Here is a 20,639-nt window from a genome sequence, read left to right as displayed (position 1 = left end):
TTTCACTTTATCAACTATCTATCTGCATTACATACATTCAGAGTCCACTTTCACTTCTTTGAAGAAGAGTTCCAGGTGTGTAAATGGAATCAGAATCAGATTTATTGTCACTGACAATAGTCATGAAATTTAATGTTCTGTAGCAGCAGTATTACTGTTAGAGGCAGCCAGATTATTATGGAGGGTAATTAATTGTCAGCACAGACAAAATGTGGGCACTGAGGGTCTCATATTTGTGCAGTTAAACTTTACGATGCATAGAGTTGTACAACACTGCCTAGATGCATCAGGATCTCTCTTGTTTTATTAGACACCTCTCACTTTTCTTGTTTGCAGTGGACTTGAGCAGAGCCTTGCCTTATAAAAGAATCCCCTTATTTCAGGTATTGATCTACCAAATCTTTCCAGAACTATTAACATCCTGAAGCGGAGTGATCAACATTGTACATAATAGCCCAGATGTAGTGTACCAGTATCCTGTAGCCTCACTTGATGCAACACTCTGCCACCAAATAGGAATGGTCAGCTCAGAGCAGCACAAAGGCACAGTTAGTCCCTCCCCACTCCAGTCACTCAGGTCCAATCCTGCCTTCTGGTATTGTGTGGAATTTGTTGATTCCCTGAGACTGTATGGACACCCTCTGGTTCAAGGCTCCCAAACTTTTTATGCCATGAATCAATACTGTTAAGCAAGGGGTCTGTGGACCCGAGTTGGGAACCTCTGCTCTGGGTTTTCTCCCACATCCCAAAGCCATGCAGGTAGGTAGATGAATAGCTATTTAAATTGCCCTTTGTGTGCAGCTGTATGGTAAAATCTAGGGAATGGTGAAGTGAATCTGGCCAGGAATAACATAGGATTAGCATAGGGGTTTCCAACCTTTTAAGTGATTGGACCCCTACCATTACTAAGGTGTCCCTAGACTCCAGGTAGGGAAGTTCTGGGTTAATGGGTAGTTGACGGTCAGTGCAAACTATGGGCCAAAATGCTTATTTCCATGCTGTATCACTCCATGACTACCATTGCAACCTCCCAAGTTTATGTGCCCTTCAGCTCAAAGTCTGCACTGACGATCAAACACCTATCTTAAAACTAGTCTATTTCTGTCATCAACCCCACTTACACACTAAGGGAAATTTAGAAGGGCCAATTGAATAAATGACCAACAGATAGTAGGGTGGTGAGGCAAAGGTGCAGGGAGGGGACATCAGAGTTTAGGACCTTGAAGCTAGATTGCTGTTAAAAGGGAGCATACAACCTTTTTCTCAAGGGCCACAAAAATTTAAGATAAAGGAGATTTCTTTTCCATACGGAGAAAAGCTATATTTAATTTCAAATTTCAATTGTTTTTCCATAAATTTAATTTCATTGCTCTTTTCCAGGTTAACTGGTTTCACATTACAACTATACTACCCATTTTCTCTTCAGACATTGTGTGATCATGTGTATTCTATTATCATTTCCTTTTATCACACTTATCTTCCATTATATCACAAACGAGTCCATTTCATTTCACTGCTCCTTTCTCCCCCCAATCACAAATATTTTAGTCTGGATAGGAGACTATTAATTTGAGTTAAAATGATCATCCAGGACTCATTTGGTCTTCTGAAATATTGTCTGATTTGCTAAATGCACCCCAGCAGTTTTATTTCATATATACATCTTCAGTAGCTTGCTTTTGCGGCAATCTCGTATTGTATATTTGAAACAAAACTTACTTTTGGTAAATATATTAATCTATAGGTTGTGGGCAGAATCAAAAGATTTCTTTTTATGGGGTGGGAGGGCTGAGAAGAAAGGGAGAGACTTGACTAAACAGGAAGCATTCAAACATGTGACTTTTAGCAAGCTGGTAGAAATTCCAGTATAGAATTCTAACTGCTATATGCATTGACACAACAAAGTGAAAAATATGCTAAGTGACAGGTACTAATTAGCAGAATAAAAATCTATTCACTTTGTTGCAACAGTGAAACTGGGAATAACCACAAAATAGAATTGTAAGGTGAATGCATTAAAATGTAGAGCATTTTAAGCAGTAAATGTGGAAGTATGTCAAGAGGCAAATTTAAATTGATTAATGGAAATTTATACAGGTATGTTCCTGTGGGGGAAGTGGACAACTCACTCATCCACTTCCTCCAATCCCCAAGGGAAAGATTTGTTGTATACATTAATACCCCAATAATCCAGCACACCCTCAGGACTTCAGTGGTACTAGACTGTAGGATGATTTTCTTGCCTATAGGATGTTATAACATACAACACAGTGGCATGTTTACAAGTTAAATTTTCCAGTGTTACAAGTGAGATTAAAAAAGAGCACAGGAAACAAGCACTGGTGAGTTTAAAGAAAATGTGGAAAAAGAGACCCTCCCACAAAGTTTTAATAGAGAGTGGGCAACATCATCTAATGAATCAGATTTCTGAATAGGATAGTACATTATCAGTTTAACTATGATAGAAAATAACAGCTTCTAAATAGAAGTTTTGACATTCCTTTTTGATTGATTTCCATTATCTTCAATAAATTGCAATACTTAAGCTGTTGCATCTCAGGAGGAAGAATGTACAATTTTACAGAATACACTCCAAGACTGGAACATCAGGTCTGGTCATCCAAGACTAATTGTGTAATATATTCAGAAGCAGAAAATTCTGGGAATGCCCAGTAGATAGGCAGTTTTGATAGAATCAAAAAATTTCTGGTCAAAACTTCCCTCTTTCCGTATGGCCTCCTGAGTATTGTACATATTTATTTTTCTTAATTCTAGTACATGCAGTTTCTTTTTATTTTCACGGAATACATTTGACACGAGAAATACACACAAAATGCAGGAGGAACTCGGTTCTGATGAAGGGTCTTGTGCCAAAATGTTGACTGTTTTACTCTTTTCCATAGATGCTGCGTCTCTCCAGCATTTTGTGTATGTTGCTTTGGATTTCCAGCATCTGTAGATTTCCTCCTGTTTGTGATACACAACATTAAGAAACTGCATCTTAAAGCCTTATAAATAAAACGGTGTTTATAGAGTTTGTTTCTTCAGCATTGTAGACTTCAAGTTTAGCAAAGTTAGTAAATTTAGTAAAGATACTACGACTTAGGCCCAAATAGTTTGGTTTCTTTAATAGGACTTATGCAATTTTATGATTCTGTGGTGTACCCCAAATATTACCTAATTGCAGCATAAATAATGAAAGTAGGAAGTAATAAAAACTATTGGATACAATTTCCCTGAGGATTGGTATCCATGAAAAATAGTGAAAAAGTAAGCAATGGCCAGCAAAACTGCATGCTTGTATTATTATTACTGCACTGGTGACTTAATTGCATGGAAACAGGCCAATCAAAACAAAGTCCTGGCCAAATGGTATTTCACCCCACACTGTAGACTCAAACATTGAATACAACCTCCAATTTTTGGTGGTATTTCTAAGAGAAAATAAACAAATTCAATATATTGGAAGTGCTGTTCACTGTCAGACTTGGGCATTACAAGAAGCCAGTTTGGAGACAACTGAAAAAAATCCCACTCTTTGAGACAGCTTTAATAACCAATTTTATTTAATTGTGAGCATTCTAGTGATATAAAGGGAAATATACAATTAAACCCTAGTATACATGTAACAGCAAACCAAACCCCATCTTTGTTTGCAAACAGAAATGGTCAAAGAATTACCCATTATGCATTAAAACATTCTAAACTAAATTCTGGACCTTGTTTCGTTCCATTAAACCAACAAAATTTCACAATTATATCCCTTTAGCCCATAGGATACAGACTGTAGCATACATCCAGTTGTCTACTTTTTGGTTGTTGTTCCTTCTGAAAAGAAAAATCAGCATGCTTCAGTCATTAATCTAGAAATACAAACATATTTAAAGCTGCTGGACATAAAATAAAAGCAGAAGTAATCCCTGACCAAGTAAGTGCTCCTCAGTACCAGCTGCTCCATTCTACCTAGTCCTGTCCCAAAATTATAGAAATGTAGTTGAAGCACAGAATAAGGCTAGTATGATATGAATCATAGTTAGTGTGCTTGAAGGTCTGTTGAAAATGAAGGTTAAGGTACTCAAAGCTAAATTTTATTGGTAATTTCATAAAGAGAATCTGAAACTTTCAAATTTGACAGAATTTGGGTCTTTTTCTTTCTCCAAGTTTTACACATCACAAAGTGGTTATCAGATTTCTAGAACAGCAGAAATACACTTCTCCAAAGTGGGCATTAATTAACCATATGTACAATAGGTGATATTTGTAATTGCAATAAATTCAACATACAGATTTGGAAATCAGCAACTCAGGTATTGAAAATTGCAGCTCTGGTTCAGAAAGGTGCATTGTCCTGTGGTAGCTTTTCTTCTGTACTTGGACTTGTAGCACTGGGAGTATGATAGCCATCTTTGCCATTGTTTTCATTTCCAATAACCTTAGCCTGTAACAAAAACAAAAACATATTAGAAAACATTGTTAATACTTTTCATGAGACAGAATTTGGACATAAAATAAATGAATTGCTTTGGCAGATAAGGATCCACTGAGTCTATTGCAGTCCCAAGAAAGACATTTCTATCAATTACCATTTTGCACCATTTTCCCCCACGGCCCTTCAAACTACTAAGTTTTCAAATTCCATAGTAAAAAATCTTAATGACTGCTTCAACCCATGAAGGACCACCTACTTTTTTTTAAAAATACAAAGGTTTTTCCTTGCATGTCCTTCAAACATTGGGCCAAAAACTTTAAAACCTGTCCCTTGGATCATCCACAAATGACATCAGTTTCTTTCCACTGACCCTATCTAAACCAACGATGAAAACTATCAAATCTTTCAACCTTTCTTGCTCCAAGGGGAACAATCCCAGCTTATCCAGAGAAAATTTAACATTCAAAAGCCCTTGTTCCCAGAATCATCAATAATTTTTAAATTATCTTTTCAACCTTAAAGTTAGATGACAAGAACTGAACACAACACTCCAATTGTTGTCTAACCACTGCTTGAAAGTGAGTCAATGTCCTGTTTTGTATGCCCTACTTACGAGTGCAAAATACAGAACAAATCGCACTCCCAACCTGCCACAATTCTTGATTTATACTCAAATATACTGAAATTCCTGCACGTGCTTTATAACTGCCATTAAGTCTATGCTGGCTCATTCTTTCCACAAAGCCAAGGTTTGTATCTTCTGCAGATCTGAAGACTGCATAGTGCATAACTCTGTCAAGTCATTAAGGTCTCTGTTGTTCTAGTTTGAAACACCTATGCTAATTACCTCTGCTCTTTGCCTTTAAACCAATCTCCTATCCTAAATGCTGTTCACCCTTAAAATCCATGGGTCTCAATTTTGTTGAACTTGCCTTTTGAGAAGGACTTCAAATATCTTCTGAAAATGTATCCAACTACTTCAACATTTTTCAAAATATGAATTAATGTAGTGCCTCAGTTTGTCCAAGAAATTTTTATTTATAGATTATTTCTAGAGTGAACACTGAAAGATTGCACAATCAACAAATTAAACAAATTTTCTAAGGAGGTAAAACATGAAGATTGGGGATAAAGAATTCTTTGAAGCAATAATTTCAAAATTAATCTATGATGCTGTAATTCAATTTCAAAATATCTTGCTTGTAAAATAGTGGGAAAATTAGAGGGGAAAAAACCTGAAACAACTAATTGAATATCATAAAACAGAAAAACAACCTTTAAGCCCCTCCTCAGTCATAAGCAATCAGCAATATCCACTCTAGAAATGAATTAGCTCACTTCAATTGTACAAAGACCTGAATTAAGTGTTTGTATTTGGCTAGTGATCAAAACAGGTTCAGATCCTATTAAATAATTCCATTAAAACAATGAAATAATCTGTACAAGTGATCACCCAGCAGTAACTCAAAAGGTGATGATGAAGCCTAGTCAATAACCTTGACAACTTTTAAACAGAACCGGGCTGTGACAAGCTCTCCAATGTTGGTTACCTAGAATCAAATGTGCCAAAAAATTATATGGATCATGCTGAATAATTGTCTGATTGATAACTAAGTAAATATTCATTTTAAATTCTTCTCAGTAAGGAAAATACTGACCAGCTTCATTGGTCTCAACATTACATTAAAATAAATTGGATTCAGAAACAGTACAATGTTACAAACCTTTCAACAGACCACAAAATATTAACAGCCACTGAATCAGAGAAGGCAGCTAAGGGTTTACATAAGAGTTTAGAAAATAAGCAACTAAGTTAAACAGAAATTTAATGTTTATGAGTATTGGATAAGGGAAAGTAGCACACATACACCATTAATGATTTGCCAATTAAATCTGAGGGTAATCCAAGTTTTGAAATTGTGGCAGCATGGAACTCTACAAGGATTAAGGGTCTGAAGATGGCAGGGAAGAAAGGCCAAGAGAGTTGGGTGAACTGGATTTGGTTCAAATTAGCTTTGTTTATTACCAGTTATTAGAAACTGAGAGCAGTTTGGTTTTCAATTAGCCCCACAAAAAGTTTCATATCCATATGAACAAATTAAACATCCAAAAAGCAGTACAGTCTAAAAAGATGCCTACTGCTTCAATCACATTTAATATAACAAGATACAAGTCACAGAATTCATTTCTGAACTGCTTAATGCTGGGAATTCATAAGAACAATGCAGAGGAAGGAAAAAAAAATCAACCTGATCAATTATTCACTTCAAAGAGTTAAATGAACAAAACCGGGTATCAAAATTATGTTTGCAAATAACCCAAGAGCAGAATTAGAAGGAAAACCATTTCTGGAGATCCAATAGGGAACCAGAAAGGGTTTGTGGGAGACATACAAGAAAAAAAACTTCTTAAAATAAGATCAGTACTAAACAGAAGTTACTCCAGTTGCAAGTTTTCCCTTATAAGTTGAAAGCAGAATTTGTAAAGATGCACAAGATTTTAGGATATGAATGGTAAATCTGGATCATCACCTTAAACTTCACATGATAACTATAATGAGTAAATTTAAAACCCACTGCCTGAAATTGTTTTCAATGGTTTGTAGATTTTGAAGAGCAATGTTGTGGAAAAAATTGAAGTGCCAAATGGGAAGTTTAATGGGTGAATTGGGTTTGCTCGATAGATAAAAGGAAGTTGAATTGCTTTCAACATTGATTACATTGAAGGGTGTTGCTGGAAGAGCTCCAGTTCTTGAATTAAATCACACAATATCACAGCATGTAAATAAACAAACAGAACATCCAATAACAAAGCAATGAACCAGCATTGTATTGAAATGCCACTTAAGCACCAACAACCCAGTACAAGAAAGGCAAGATCTATGGGAACACAGAGCCAGGATTTTCATTACAGTTAAGCATAGTATGCCAAGAAATAACCTTTACATTTTCAGTGATGCCATCTTTGAGAATGGCAGCTTAAGTCGCTAGCTCCTCCGGAAAAACGCATATTAAGCCCAGTTAACCCATCAAATATAATATTTTTTGAAAAATACTCGAACTGAAAAGAGGGTCAAGAATGGGGAAAAGGAATGGAAATTAAAAAAGCGACACTGTGGAGCCTGCGGCCCAGAGGAGTACAGTGAGCGGCTCTCCTACTCGACCAAAGTGGCCAATATGATCAAAATCCTGAAAGAGATAAGAGAGTTCCGGAAAGAAATAGAGCAGCAGCTCCGTGATATTAAGTCAGAGCTCGCCAGTGTCAATCAAAAAATAGCAGTGGCAGAGACTTGAATTGAGAAGGTGGAAGATCACGTTCAAAACGTGGAATAGATACTGAGTAAGACAATAAAAATATTACATCACCAATAAGGTAAACTGCTTGACCTGGAGGGAAGATCATGGTGGAAAAATATCAGAATCTACAACGTTCCCGAAGGACCGGAGGACTTGTCTATGACAGAGTTTGTCAGAAAGTTACAGCGGCAAGTGCTGGATCTTCCCTCAGATATGGAGTTGGAAGTCGAAAGAGCCCACTGCTCGCTCATCCTGAAACCTAGCGGGGATAGAAAGCCACGCTCAATAATAATTAAATTCTTTCGGTACAGCACCAAGGCAGAGATCCTACGAAGGGCCTGGGGTAACAAGAAGTGTTTTTCGATGATAAATTAATATATTTCAACCAAGAATCCCCCCCCCCCCGCGGTCCTGCAGAAATGCGAAGAATACTCTGAAGTAAAGCGAATACTAAAGCAAAAAAAAGATTAGATTTCAAACTCTGTACCCTGCTAAACTTCGAGTGCTTTATGACAACGGGACATGGTTGTACCAGACAGTGGAAGAGGTGACTACAGACATGAAGGCCAGAGGGTTGCCCGCCAGCTTGACCAAAACGAGGGAAAGCCTGGCTGAGGAACTATCCTGCTCCGTTTGGGAAATAGTGCGAGAATCAAGAAGGCAGGAGACAGGAGGCCGAGAGAAATATATCAGGAACAGACCAGGAGTTTCCCCAAAGACAGTCCTCACCCCCTTCAGAAGAGCCATAAGGTTTGGCTAACTTTAAAAATGTTGAGAAGCTAAATGGAAGCAAAAGTACACGGTGATATACCTATCTCGAGAAATACTTCTTATAATGTGTATTTTATATTACTTAGTTGTTATTCTTTATTCATTCACTTACTCCTTTTTCCCCACCAAAATGAGAATATATGAATATATATATGTATATGTGTGTGTGTCTCTATATATATATATAGAGGAGGAGTACACAGGGAAATCTTTTCTGTGTAATGGATTTGTTCACTGACTTTTATGAATACAATGGGGGCCCTCAACTCACTAGTAAGAGGGGTTATCCCCCATAGCTAGACATTTCCTCTAGCTCAATGCAGAGTCAACTACTGGAGACCTCAGCCTTGGAATCACACTTTCGTTGCCATTTTTGTTATTATTTGCATTTCTTGGTTCTTATTTGTTCAGCAAGTAGATTGATTAAGTTTTATTCTAAGTTCAGTGATACATTGACAGATAAATACAGATGGCTAAGGACAAGGTAAAGTTCATTTCTTTTAATGTCAATGGGCTATTAAATCCAATCAAATGTAAGAGAATTTTATAGAACAAGCCCATGTAGTATATTTACAGGAAACTCACTTAAGTGATAATGAGCATAAAAAAACTGTAGAGAATGGGTTTCAGTAATCTGTTTTTCTCCTCATATAAATCAGGATATAGGAGAGAAGCTGCTATTCTTATCTCAAGTAAGCTAAATTTTGAAAAAGTATTCGAAATGGGAGATAAAGAGGGCAGATATATTCTGGTAAGGGGGAATATAGATGGAAATTCAGTTACTGTATTGAATATATACGCACCCCCGGGAAGTGATATTGGTGTCTTTCAGAAAATTACTGATATTATGGTAATGGAAACAGAAGGTCTCCTGATATGTGGGGGATACTTAAATTTACAATTACAACCAAACTTAGACTCTTCCAATAGAAAAACCTATGAAACAAAATCTTTACACAAGGTTGTTAATACACTTTTTGAGGATGTTGGTTTAATTGATATACGGAGGGACCTTTTCCCTGACAGAAGGGATTACACTCATTATTCTGCTCCCCTTTCTGTATATACAAGAATAGACTATTTCATAAAATTTGGAAAAGACAGACAAAATAAACACCTGTGGAATTCGGACAATATATATAAGTGACCATGCACCTATATATTTAGCTGTTGATTTTTACCTACAACCAAAGAATGCTATTTGGAAACTAAATTCAAGTCTACTCAATGATCCGTACTTTAATGAACAAATTAAAAAAGAAATTGGTCTCTACTTAGAATTTTGATAATGGAGAGATTTCACCTCCCATTTTATGGGATACTCTGAAGGTGGTCTTAACAGGGAAAATTATAGCGATATCTTCATATAATAAAAAAATAAGGAATAAAACAGAGATAGTCCCAGAATGTGTTATCTCATTAGATGCTGAAAAAGCCTTTGATAGAGTTGAATGGACATATTTATTTAATGCTTTGAGAAATTTTAATTTTAGTCCTAATTTTATATCATGGATTAAACTAATATACTATAAACCTGTTGCTTCTGTTCTTACAAATAATTATAGATCCTCCTTTTTTCAATTATCTCGTGGTACGAGACAAGGTTGTCCTTTAAGTCCTTTATTATTTAATATTGCGTTAGAACCTTTAGCCATTGCTATTCGTGAATCTCCTAATATTTTTGGTATTACTCGTAATGAGAAATTATATAAATTATCACTCTATGCTGATGATTTGCTGTTATATATTTCTGATCTTGATAGATCTATTCCCACTATTTTATCCTTGTTGGCTCAATTTGGTAGTTTTTCTGGTTACAAATTAAACTTAGATAAGAGTGAATTATTCCCTTTAAATGCGCAAACTTTATTGAATGACAGGATTCCATTTAAAGTTGTTACTGATAATTTTACCTATTTAGGTATAAAAATTACTAAGAAATATAAAGATTTATTTAGACTGAATTTTTTACCTATGCTTCTTCAAATACAACATCTTACTACAAGATGGTCTCCCTTATTCTTATCATTAGTTGGTCGGATTAATGCTATTAAAATGATGATTTTACCGAAATTTTTATATTTATTTCAAGCCTTACCAATTTTTATTCCTAAATCCTTTTTTGACAACATTGATTCAAAAATTTCCTCATTTGTGTGGCAAAACAAAAACCCTAGGTTAAGTAAAAGGCAATTACAAAAATCTAAAAAAGATGGTGGTTTAGCTTTGCCTAACTTTAGATTTTATTATTGGGCGAATAATATTCGTAATCTAACGTATTGGAAATTGGATTTGGACTCATTATTGTGTCCGCAGTGGGTAAATTTGGAATGCAATGAAGTAAAGGGATATTCTTTATTCTCTGTTCTTGGTTCTTCTCTTCCTGCTGATTTAGTTAAATTTAATAAACAGATATCTAATCCTGTTATTAAACACACATTACGAATTTGGTTTCAATTTCGGAAATTCTTTACTTTGAAAAACTTTGTGCTTGATAGCCCTATTTTATTTAATTTTTTCTTTAAACCTTCCTTGACAGATCAAGCCTTTAGCATATGGAAAAGGAAAGGTATAAAATGTTTTCGTGACCTTTTTTTTGAAGGTACTTTGATGTCTTTTGACCAACTTTCCAATAAATTTAAATTACCTAAATCTAATTTCTTCAGATATTTACAAATCAGAAATTTTTTACATTAAGTTTTACTATCTTTTCCCAACTCAACTTCAACGGATTTCTCAGATTTGATTTTTACCTTAAATCCTTGTCAGAAGGGATTAGTTGCTTTTATTTACAACATGATTATGAAGATACAACCAGAAATGTCTGATAGAATTAAACAACAATGGGAAAAAGAACTTCGATACAATATACCAACAGATAAATGGGAAAAAATTTTACAAATGGTTAATTCTTCTTCTATATGTGCTAAACATGCTTTAATACAATTTAAAATTGTACATAGAGCTTATATGTCTAAAGATAAACTTGCTCGATTTTATTCTCATATTAACCCTCAATGTGATAGATATCATTTAGAAGTGGCTTCACTGACCCATATGTTTTGGTCATGTCCTACTTTACATAATTATTGGAAGGACATATTCGTTACCATTTCCTCAATTTGGAACATTGATTTACAACCTAACTTTATTACTGCAATCTTTGGTATACCAAATGAGGATGGTAATCAGTTTTCTCCTTCAATCAGACGAATGATTGCTTTTGTAACATTAATGGCCAGAAGGTCTATATTACAAAATTGGAAAGAAGTAAACCCTCCTACCACGTCTCAATGGCTTTTTCAAACTATTTCTTATCTGAGTTTGGAAAAAATTAGGAGCACTATTTTTGACTCGTCAATTAAATTTGAAGAAACTTGGGGACTGTTCATCCGACATTTTCATGTGAATTAATTTGGCCTTTCCCAGACCTTCTCTTTGTTTATTCTTGTTCAGGTATGGAGTTCCGGAGTTCTTTGACACTATCATATACTTATAAACTGTTATTATTGCCCATGTTAGTTTTAGTTTAGTGTTTGTTTCATATATATATTTTCTTTCACACATTTTTAATTTTTTGTTCTTTTTCTTTTGATGATTAGTTTTGTTTCTTTTCATATATAATTATATAGACTTGATTGATTAATGTACTTTTTTGTTGTTGATGTTTAATAGGATATTATTATCCTATTATTAATGTAATCTTAAGTCTATTGTATTCATAACCTATTCATTATTATGTTATTTTTTTTATATTTATATGAAACTCAATAAAAAGATTGAAAAAGAAAGAAAGAAAACAGAGGAATTACAAAATAGGTTAAGGAACTAGAGAAAAAACAAATTGAATTTGGCACAGGATACATTAGGAGAAATTAAAAGAATTAGGAATGAAATAAATAGTTTGGCTAAGCAAGAAATCAGGAAAAACTTAATGTTCCTGAAATAGAGACATTATGAAAGTGGATCAAAATCTATGAAAATACTGGCATGGAAACTGAAAAAAAAAGATTGCAGAAAATACAATTCATAGAATTAGGGACCCAAGAATGAAAATGATAAAAAATAAGCTAAGTGAAATTCAAGAAGCCTTTGGTGTTTTACAAAACTCTATATTCCAAAGTTCCAGGGGGAAGCATAACCTAAATTGACACCCTCTTGAATTCTCTAGAGTTACCCACTTTAAGAGAAGAACAAAATAGAATGATGACTGCTGACATAACTGAAGTTGAATTAAAAGCTGCAATTAGTAGGCTTAAATTAAGCAAGTCACCAGGATCAGATGGGTATACGGCAGGATGGTACAAAGAATTTAAAAATGAGTTAATTCCTGTTTTGCTCCCCACACTGAACTGGGCTCTTAAAAAAAGGCACAAATGCCACCCAGTTGGAAGGAAGCGATAATCTCAGCTATACCAAAAGAAAGCAAGGATAAAATGGAATGCGGGTCATTTAGACCAATATCCATTCTTAATGTAGATTATAGATTATTTACCTGCATCATGGCCAAACGATTGAGGAGTTTCGACCCATACTGATACGTAATGATCAGACAGGTTTTATACGACAACGCCAGACACGAGACAATATACAAAGGATACTTCACATTATGGATCATATACAAAAAAATAAAATCGAAGTAATAGTGATAAGCGTGGACGCTGAAAAAGCATTTGATTCGGTTAATTGGAATTTTCTTTACGGAGTTTTACATAGATTTGGTTTCCAAGACACAATTATTAAAACTATACAGACACTATATGACAATCCTACTGCTAGGATTAAAATCAATGGATATTTATCAAATAGTCTTACCCTAGAAAGGGGCACGAGACAGGGTTGTGCATGGTCACCGCTACTCTTTGTGTTATATCTGGAACCATTAGCTCAATACATCAAACAAAATGAAGATATCGGGGAATTACTATTAAAGGGACAGAGCATAAATTGGCTTGTTATGCGGATGACACTTTGATCTATCTAGGGCAACCAACATACTCTTTACCTAAATTGATGCAATCCTTTGAACAATATGGTCAATTATCAGGATACAAGATCAACATAGATAAAACCCAATTACTTTCATATTACTATAGCCCACCAAGAGAAATTGAAAGTCGATACCCCTGGGCATGGCATACAGAGTCTTTCAAATATTTGGGCATCATTATGCCAAAAGATTCGGCAAAATTATCAAAATGTAATTATCAGCCTTTATATAAAAAATTAAGGAAGATGTGGCAAGATGGAACCCGATTCCTTTCTTCAGTCTCTGTTCAAGGATTGAGTCTATTAAAATGAATATACTGCCCAGACTGTTATATCTCTTTCAGACCCTACCAACAGAGATTAATCAAAATCAATTCAATGAACAGAACAAAATGCTATCAAGGTATATTTGGCAGGGTAAAAGGCCTAGAGTTCATCTCAAAACTTTGCAATTAGTAAAGGAAAAGTGGGGGGATGGGGCCTACCTTCTCTTAAAGATTATTATTTTGCAGCACAGTTGAGAGCTGTGATATGTTGGTGCAACCCATCATATGACGCTCAATGGAAAAACACTGAGGAGTGGGTACTTCCCATCCCCATACAAGCAATTTTGGCTGATAACAACCTGCAAAGGTACATAAATACTATTGATAACCCATGGGTGAAATTGACTCTTAAAATATGGAAAACTACTATAAAAGAATATAATATAGAGGGAGATATTGCAATTCTTAAACGGTGTGTATATGACTCAGATTTTACACCAAATAAATTGGATGCTAGATTTAAGGACTGGACAGCTAAAGGAATAACAGTTCTTTGCAACATAATGAAAGAAGGAACAATGTTCAGTTTTGAAATGCTTAAAGAGAAACATTTATTAGAAAAACAAGATTTCTACCGGTATTTACAGATGCGACAATATGATAATAAGACACTTAAAAATGCAACCAAGGCAAGTACATGCTTGATAGAGATCTTTAGAAAAGCATATAATTCAGATAATGGTAGTAGAATCATTTCAAGCATGTATAAGGGGTCGTCAAATCTTAAAACACATTCAACTTCATACATTAAAACAAAATGGGAGAAGGAGGGATAATTATATCTGAGAAATGGACCACAATATGGAGGTATCAATGGAAGTGTACCAGTTCACAGAAATGGAGGGAATTTGAATGGAAAAACTTGGTAAGATACTTTATTACACCCTCTCAGAAATCCCATTATGATAGTAACCTCCCTGCTTGCTGGAGAAATTGTGGAAATCAAAATGCAAATCATCATCATATTTTTTGGAACTGCCCTGTTATCAAAGACTATTGGAGGGTGATACGCTATGCCCTACAAGACATCTTTAAATATGAAATACCTTTAGAGAGTAAGACCATATATTTTGGATATATACCTCAAGAATGGTTGAAAAGAGATAAATATTTAATGAATATACTGTTGGTGGCTGGTAAAAGGACTCTTACTAGGAAATGGTTATCACAGGAGAGCCCAACTTTAAATACATGGATGGAAATTACAATGGACATTTACAAAATGGAGAAGATAACAGCATCTGTTAATCATAAGCTGGAACAATTTGACTCATACTGGGAAAAATGGTTTAAATACATAATGCCTCATTGGCCTGATTTTATTCTTACAAATCAATGAATCTGTTGTAAAAAACAAAGATCACTCCCTACTTGTACATTGTTCTTTCCTTTTGCTTGTTTTTTCTTTCCACTCTTTCTATAAGTGTATACCTCAGATAAATACTTTGTGGAGATTTGTGATATATATGTACAATGTCTGAAATACATCTTATGGAAATGTTTGTTTGATGATGAACTTCAATAAAAAATAAATTACAAAAAAAAGAAATAACTTTTAACCCTTTATTGCATTTAATACCATCATTCTCACAATCCTGATTGAGAAATTGGGGGACGTTATGTGATGACGTAGGATTGAGACGTTGGGAATCCAGCTCCTTCGTAAAAGTAATGAAATAGGGTTTAAATGAAGAAGAGTTAACAAATATCTATCAGATACTATTTACAAGCAACTCAGGATTATCTTTTGATATGGCTCCTAAACTGAAACAGAAGAAAGCTACTACTTCGAAGACTGCGCAAATCAGCGGGGAAAAAGGCCTAACTGCCTCGGTGAAGCCTTGGACTCAAGTTGGATCACCTCCCGGTGAAGTGCATGGCACTTCCGATGATGCGGGAAAGGAAGTTGCAGCAATGTCGGCGGTCTCTAAGAAGAAACGGCAAGAACAACGCATGCGCGAAAGTATGCATGAACAGATATTACCAAAACTACAAATCCCAACTGTGGCTGGAAGTGAAATTGGAAGTGGATCAGAAGTAGAAACAGACTCTTTGGTAAATTCAGAGGAAGAAGAAGAGGAAAAGAAGGAAGAGGTTAAAGGAGACATAAAGATATCCTGATATATGACGAATGAATTAAAAGCTATAAGAACAGATACGACGAATGAATTAAAAGCTGTAAGAACAGATATAAGAAGGATGCAGAATACACTTGATAATGTGGTGGAAAAACAAAAGAAGATGGATAATAAAGTTAAAGAGATGGAAGTAAAAGTGGAAGAAGACACTGAAAGAATAGACAAGATAGAAGACAGTAATCTTGCCTGGACAATAGAAAGAAAACGGATGTTGGAAAAAGTGGATGCACTTGAGAACTCTAGTAGACGAAATAATATTAAAATTGTTGGTCTTATGGAAGGTACAGAGGGAGAAAATCCAATAAAATTCTTTCAAGAATGGATTCTGAAAATTTTGGAAATGAAAGAAGTCAGTCAAGTAATTGAAATTGAAAGAGCACACAGAGCTTTAAGACCAAGATCTCAACAAGATCAAAATCCAAGATCAATTTTGATAAAATGCTTAAGGTACCAAGATAAAGAAATGATCTTGAAGGCAGCTACTCAAGGTGCCAAAAAGAGAAATGGGCCATTGTTAATAGAAGGGACAAGAGTTTTTTTTTTATCCAGACATAAGTTATGATCTTCTGAAGAGGCGGAAGGAATTTAATCCAGTGAAAAAATCTTTAAGGGAAAAGGGCTATAAATTTTTATTGAGCTATCCAACAAAATTGATAATCTTCCTGGATAATGGAGAAAGAAGTTTCTTCGTTGACTACCGGAAAGTGGAGAAATTTGTACAAAAATTACCTGATGCCCATGAAGAGGAGTAAAGAATTATAGAAATGAAAAGGACTAATGATGAAGACTGAAACAAGGTTGGACTTGATGGACATTTATAAGGGAAAAAAATAGTCAAGGAGCATTAATTGGGAGTAGAGACATTAATTATTTGCTTTTATTTCTCCTCACTAATATATTTTCTTTTTTTTGCGGGGGAGCTGGAGGAGCTCCTGATCGATGGCTGCGAGTTTCACGTGTACAATCATGGCGATTGCCATGACCCGTAAAATGGGGGGGGGGGGGGGGGGGGGGAGTAATGTTGTGTTCTTTTTATTTGCAACATTAGTGGGTGGGGGTATTTTTTTTTCTTATATATTTGTTATCTTTCTTCTATTTTTCTTCTTTTTTGCCTGGATGGTTGGGGAGAGAGGGAGAGACTCATAGCAACATGGAGAATTTTAAAGAGTTCCCAAGATACTATGAATGATTAATTTACTTAATTTATTAAGTCTTAATGTTAATGGAATTAATGGACCGGTGAAAAGAAAAAGAGTTTTAACATATATTAAGAAAATGAAAGGAGATATAGCTTTTTTTTTACAAGAAACACATTTAACAGAAACAGAACATAAGAAATTAAAGAGAGATTGGGTGCGAAATGTTATTGCAGCTTCATTTAATTCAAAATCGAGAGGAGTTGCAATTTTGGTTAATAAATCTTTACCAATCAAAATACAAAATGTAATAATTGATTCTGGGGGGGGGGGGAGATATGTGATTATACATTGTCAAATTTTTTCAGAATTATGGACTTCTGTGAACATTTATGCACCAAATGAAAATGATGCAAAATTCATACAAGAAGTTTTTTTGAAATTGGCTGATGCACGTGATAAAATATTAATAGGTGGAGATTATAATTTTTGTTTAGATCCAGTTTTGGATAGGCCAACTAAAGTTGCTACAAAATCAAAAGTAACAAAACTAACTTTATCATTAATGAAAGATTTAAACCTGATTTGATATATGGAGAAAAATTAATCCAAGAGAAAGATTAATCATTTTATTCAATAGACATAAAACTTACTCAAGGATTAACTTTTTTTATTATAAAAAAATATTCAAGATAGAGTGAAAAGTGTGGAATATAAAGCAAGAATACTGTCGGATCATTCCCCCTTGATGATGACAATGATAATGATGGATAAGGAGGAATCGATCTACAGATGGATTCAATTCTATTAAAACATCAAGATTTTTGTGATTTTATTAAAAAACAAATTCATTTTTTTGGATACAAATCTACATTCAGTTGAGGATAAAATTGTATTATGGGAAGTGATGAAAGCATATTTAAGGGCTCAGATTATAAATTATACATCTAAAATTAAGAAGGAATACACAGCAGAAATAGATCAATTGGAAAAAGATATCATAAAGTTAGAAAAAGAATCTCAAAGATATATGACAGAAGAAAAACGAAGACAACTTGTTAATAAAAAACTACAATACACTCCAGACATATTGTACAGAAAAAGTAATTATGAGAACTAAACAGAAATATTACGAATTAGGTGAAAGATCACATAAAATTCTTGCTTGGCAGTTGAAAACAGAACAGGTTTCTAAATCAATAAATGCAATTAGAACAAGTGTAAATAAGGTTACTTATAAGCCTTTAGAAATTAATGAAACTTTAAAAAAATTTTACACTGAACTATATCAATCAGAATCAAAAAATAAGATTGCTGAGATAGATAAATTTTTATCACAAATAACTCTTCCAAAATTAAATTTGGAAGAACAGAAAGGATTAGATATGCCTTTTACATTAAAAGAGGTTGAAGAAGCTTTAAGATCACTTCAGAGTAATAAATCTCCAGGAGAAGATGGTTTTCCTCCTGAGTTTTATAAAGAATTTAAAGATTTATTTATTCCTCCTTTTATGGAATTAATACACCAAGTGGAAAGAATGCATAAACTCCCACAATCTTTTTTAACAGCGATCATAACTGTATTGCCAAAAAAAGATAGAGATCCTTTAAAACCAACATCATTTAGGCCTATTTCTTTGTTGAATACAGATTATAAAATACTAGCAAAAATTTTATCTAATAGAATATCTAAATATTTACCAAAATTAATACATATGGATCAAACAGGTTTTATTAAAAATAGACAATCAATAGATAATATAACCTGGTTACTTAGTATAATTCATTTGGCACAAAAAAGAGAGGAAATGAGTGTGGCAGTTGCTTTGGATGCAGAAAAAGCATTTGACAGATTGGAATGGGTTTTTTTTATTTAAGGTATTGGAAAAATATGAGTTAGGAGTATCTTTTATACAATGGATTAAAATTTTAAATACTAATCCTCAAGCTAAAGTAGTTACAAATGGTCAGATTTCAACACCATTTTGCTTAACAAGGTCAACTAGACAAGGTTGCCCATTATCACCTGCCTTATTTGTATTGGCAATAGAACCATTAGCTGAATTAATTAGAACAGATTCAGATATTCGGGGCTTTAGAATTAATCAAGAAGAATATAAGATTAATTTATTTGCTGATGATGTTTTGATTTATTTAACAAACCCATTGCAATCTTTGCAAAGATTATCTTTTAGATTGGAAGAATATGGGAAAGTATCAGGCTGTAAGGTAAATTGGGATAAAAGTGAAATTTTACCCCTTACCAAAGGAAATCACAATCAATGTCAATTAGCAACTCAATTTTGATGGTCAATAAACGGGATAAAATATTTAGGTATTACAGTTGATAATGATGTAAAAAAATTTATATAAACAAAATTATTTGCCATTATTAAAAGAAATAAAAGAGGATCTTGATAAATGGATGATGTTACCAATAACATTAATAGGGAGAGTTAATGCTGTAAAAATGAATATATTTCCTAGATTGCAATATTTATTTCAAACTTTACCAATACAATTACCTCAGAAGTTTTTTCAAGAACTGAATAAATATGTAAGGAAATTTCTTTGGAAAGGAAAGATGTCAAGAATATCATTGGAAAAATTGAGATGTAAATTTGATTTAGGAGGGTTACAACTTCCAAATTTTAAGAATTAGTATAAAGCAAATCAACTTAGATTTATTGCGTCTTTTTTTGATGAAGAAAAACCAGCATGGATTAGAATAGAATTAGATAAGATAGGAGAAAATATACCAGAAGATTTTATATATAAATGGGAATCCAAATGGATACGGGTGAAAAAAAGAATTTCCTATGTTAAGACACTTGATTGATTTATGGAATAAGGTAAATATGGACGATGAGATAAAGAAATCTTTATTAGCAAAAAGAACTTTAATTCAAAATAGGCTTATTCCTTTTACAATGGATAATAAACTTTTACATAATTGGTTCCAAAAGGGGATTAAATATATAGGTGATTGTTTTGAAGGAGGAATATTGATGTCGTTTGATCAATTAAAAAATAAATATAAAATTTCAAATAACACTCTTTTCTGTTATTTTCAATTAAAAGCCTATTTACGAGAAAAGTTGGGACAAACAATGTTGATGCCAAAACCTAGTGAAATAGAAATATTAATCCAGAAAGGAAAAATTAAAAAATTTACATCTTGTATGTATAATTTGATTCAAAAGCAGACAATTAAATTAGGAATTCATAGATCAAGACAAAAATGGGAATCTGATTTGAATGTTAAAATTGATGGAAAAAACTGGTCAAGATTATGTTCTGATAGTATGAGAAATACAGTAAATGTTCAACTTAGATTAATACAATATAATTTTTTGCATCAATTATATATAACACCACAGAAAATAAATAGATTAAATTCAAATATGTCTGACCAATGTTTTCGATGTAATCAAGAAATTGGTACTTTTTTACATTCTACTTGGTCTTGTTTTAAAATTCAGCCATTTTGGATAAATTTAAGACTTTTATTGGAACAAATTATTGGAGTACAACTCCCACATAGTCCATTATTA

At 33.7% G+C, this 20,639-nt stretch overlaps 1 protein-coding gene across 5 annotated transcripts in view; it reads right to left on the bottom strand.

The window, feature by feature from the left end:
* Positions 1-3,544: 3,544 nt before the first annotated feature.
* Positions 3,545-20,639, bottom strand: part of tpd52l2b (tpd52 like 2b) — a 77,380-nt gene continuing 60,285 nt past the window's right edge. For all 5 annotated transcript variants that reach the window (XM_059980644.1, XM_059980646.1, XM_059980647.1 and 2 more), the window contains one exon: positions 3,545-4,438. In XM_059980644.1, the coding sequence (XP_059836627.1) occupies positions 4,331-4,438 (108 nt within the window). In that variant the 3' untranslated portion in view covers positions 3,545-4,330. The remainder of the gene's footprint in view (positions 4,439-20,639) is intronic.

This window comes from Hypanus sabinus, chromosome 9 (assembly GCF_030144855.1).
Source record: "Hypanus sabinus isolate sHypSab1 chromosome 9, sHypSab1.hap1, whole genome shotgun sequence".
In the NCBI taxonomy this organism is placed as follows: Eukaryota; Metazoa; Chordata; class Chondrichthyes; order Myliobatiformes; family Dasyatidae; genus Hypanus; species Hypanus sabinus.
Note: the sequence above shows the minus strand (reverse complement) of the source record. Positions and strands in the feature narration are given on the sequence as shown.